Genomic DNA, 1,959 nt, shown 5'->3' with positions numbered 1-1,959 from the left:
TTCGTCATTAGTGTCATAGTTTATGCCATTTCTAGCCAGTTATATTTAAACCATATTTAAACAAGTATTATTATAATATTTACATAAGTTATGTTTAAACTTATACAGCGTCTCGTCTTTTGATTTACTTGCAATTTTAACTGCTTTTGAATGTGTGCTAAATTATATTTTAACCAATATACATATTTACAAACGAAACAAGTACCTAAATGGTCTTATTTACATGTAATATGACTACAGTGATTGGAGATTTCAATTTTATGTTGCTCTTATTATATAAAAGCACAATTTTTGATTATTACATTATTTACAGAAATTTGCTATACGGCTTATAGCTTACAAGTGCCACTTTAGAGCATCAAAGCCTTATGATATAAACATAAATATTATTGCACTTTTTCTACTATTTGTACTACATTGAAATGAAATAAATTTCATTAACTATACCGTAAAATCCATAAGTTGGGAATCAAAGAGTATAGTAACATAGTAACCTATTGCTACGTTGAGTTTGGGACTTGATCAAGAATCAAACTGTCAATGTCAATTGTCATTGACAAATGTCAATGAAAGGTAATTTCAATTTCACGTGTTGAGATTGTTGTTTATTTTATTTTGTATGTAATTGTTTTATTTATTAATAAAAGATCTAATCTTTTATATCAAAATGATTGAACCTTGGAACGATAAATTAATTTCGCCACCCCCCGTAAATACAGCATTAAGTAACAGTGAAATAGGTAAGAAATTTTAATTTTTAAGTGTACTAACCTAAGGTTACTTTAGTTTTACATAAACATATTAATATTTAAAAAAAAATACGTTTTATTTACAGATTTAAAAACATTGAAGCATACGCTGAACAACGTTATTAATATATTATCAAAACAATCGCCTTTACATAACGAAAGTGCAGTTTTTTCGAGATTACTGTATAAGTTTGACAAAAAATTTCGAAATGATATTGGTTACAGAAACTTCAAGAAAGTCAATTGTGCCTTGCGAAGGTACTTGTTGCTTAATTTGTTGAAAGATGTGGAACAATTTACCTCAGTTTTACCTGATGAAGAAGATGCGCCTTACTATTTGCCTACTAAACAAATGCTGGAGTATGTATTAATTAGAATAATAGCATTTTCTAAGCTTATGGTGAGAATAGTTGTGTGTTCAAAGCAGTCTGCAGTGTTTTATTTGGACCGAGTGAAGAGAGGAGAGAGCCATTGGATGAGTTTAATGCCATATGCTGTTCTAAGCAGAATATGGTCTATGGCATTTGTACTGCTACAACATTCATGCAGCTGGTATCAACTGCTGTATTCATTTTTGAATAAGTTTCAATCAAAAGGTGTAAACTTTTTGCCTGATAATTACAAACTACCAGAAAATCTGGGGAACTGGTTAGAGATTAAAGATATTAACAATTTTGGGCGTCTTGAGTGGTCTAAGAAAGAAAGTGTCAATGTTGAGTCATTGATGATAAAAGATGACACTGATGATTTTGAGACCATTCTAGAATATGTTAATCAAATTAATGAAGACACAACAGAAACTCAAGATTCCACTTTGAATGTGACAAGTAATATGAAAATTCTTAAAAGTGACATCAGCGAGGTGGTAGTAAAACAAATTGACCAAGGAGAAGCTATATCTAGAGACAGTTTTGCAAGGTTAATGAATAAGAACCCCAGTTCTATCAACGTAAATTTGAAGAAGGATAATTACTTCCATGTTTTAGACAATGTTACTAATAAAGATGCACTTAAAAAGTTTATTGATAAAGAAGAGACTTTTAGGAATGAAGGCAGCAACCGCTCCTTGACTAACCATCTTAGTTTTATGCAATGGCAGTCCTTAAAGCTATCTCTATCTAAACTCGATAACTTAACAATTAATAATAGAAAGTTACAGAGAAAATTCGAAAAAATTTGGCAGGAAAAATGTGTTAATATAGAATAAAAC

General features: G+C 30.0%; 1 protein-coding gene across 1 annotated transcript; it reads left to right on the top strand.

The window, feature by feature from the left end:
• Positions 1-589: 589 nt before the first annotated feature.
• On the top strand, positions 590-1,956 carry LOC140749942 (uncharacterized). Its single transcript, XM_073083203.1, has 2 exons — positions 590-740; positions 836-1,956. Exons 1-2 carry the CDS (start codon positions 668-670, stop codon positions 1,954-1,956), a joined length of 1,194 nt encoding a protein of 397 aa, XP_072939304.1. The 5' UTR covers positions 590-667.
• Positions 1,957-1,959: the final 3 nt, after the last annotated feature.

This window comes from Epargyreus clarus, unplaced genomic scaffold (genome assembly GCF_041222505.1).
Source record: "Epargyreus clarus isolate Ecla_fem2 unplaced genomic scaffold, WU_Ecla_fem_2.2 ptg000018l, whole genome shotgun sequence".
Classification (NCBI taxonomy): Eukaryota; Metazoa; Arthropoda; class Insecta; order Lepidoptera; family Hesperiidae; genus Epargyreus; species Epargyreus clarus.
The sequence above is the reverse complement of the archived record's forward strand: the minus strand, read 5'-3'. Positions and strand labels throughout refer to the sequence as shown.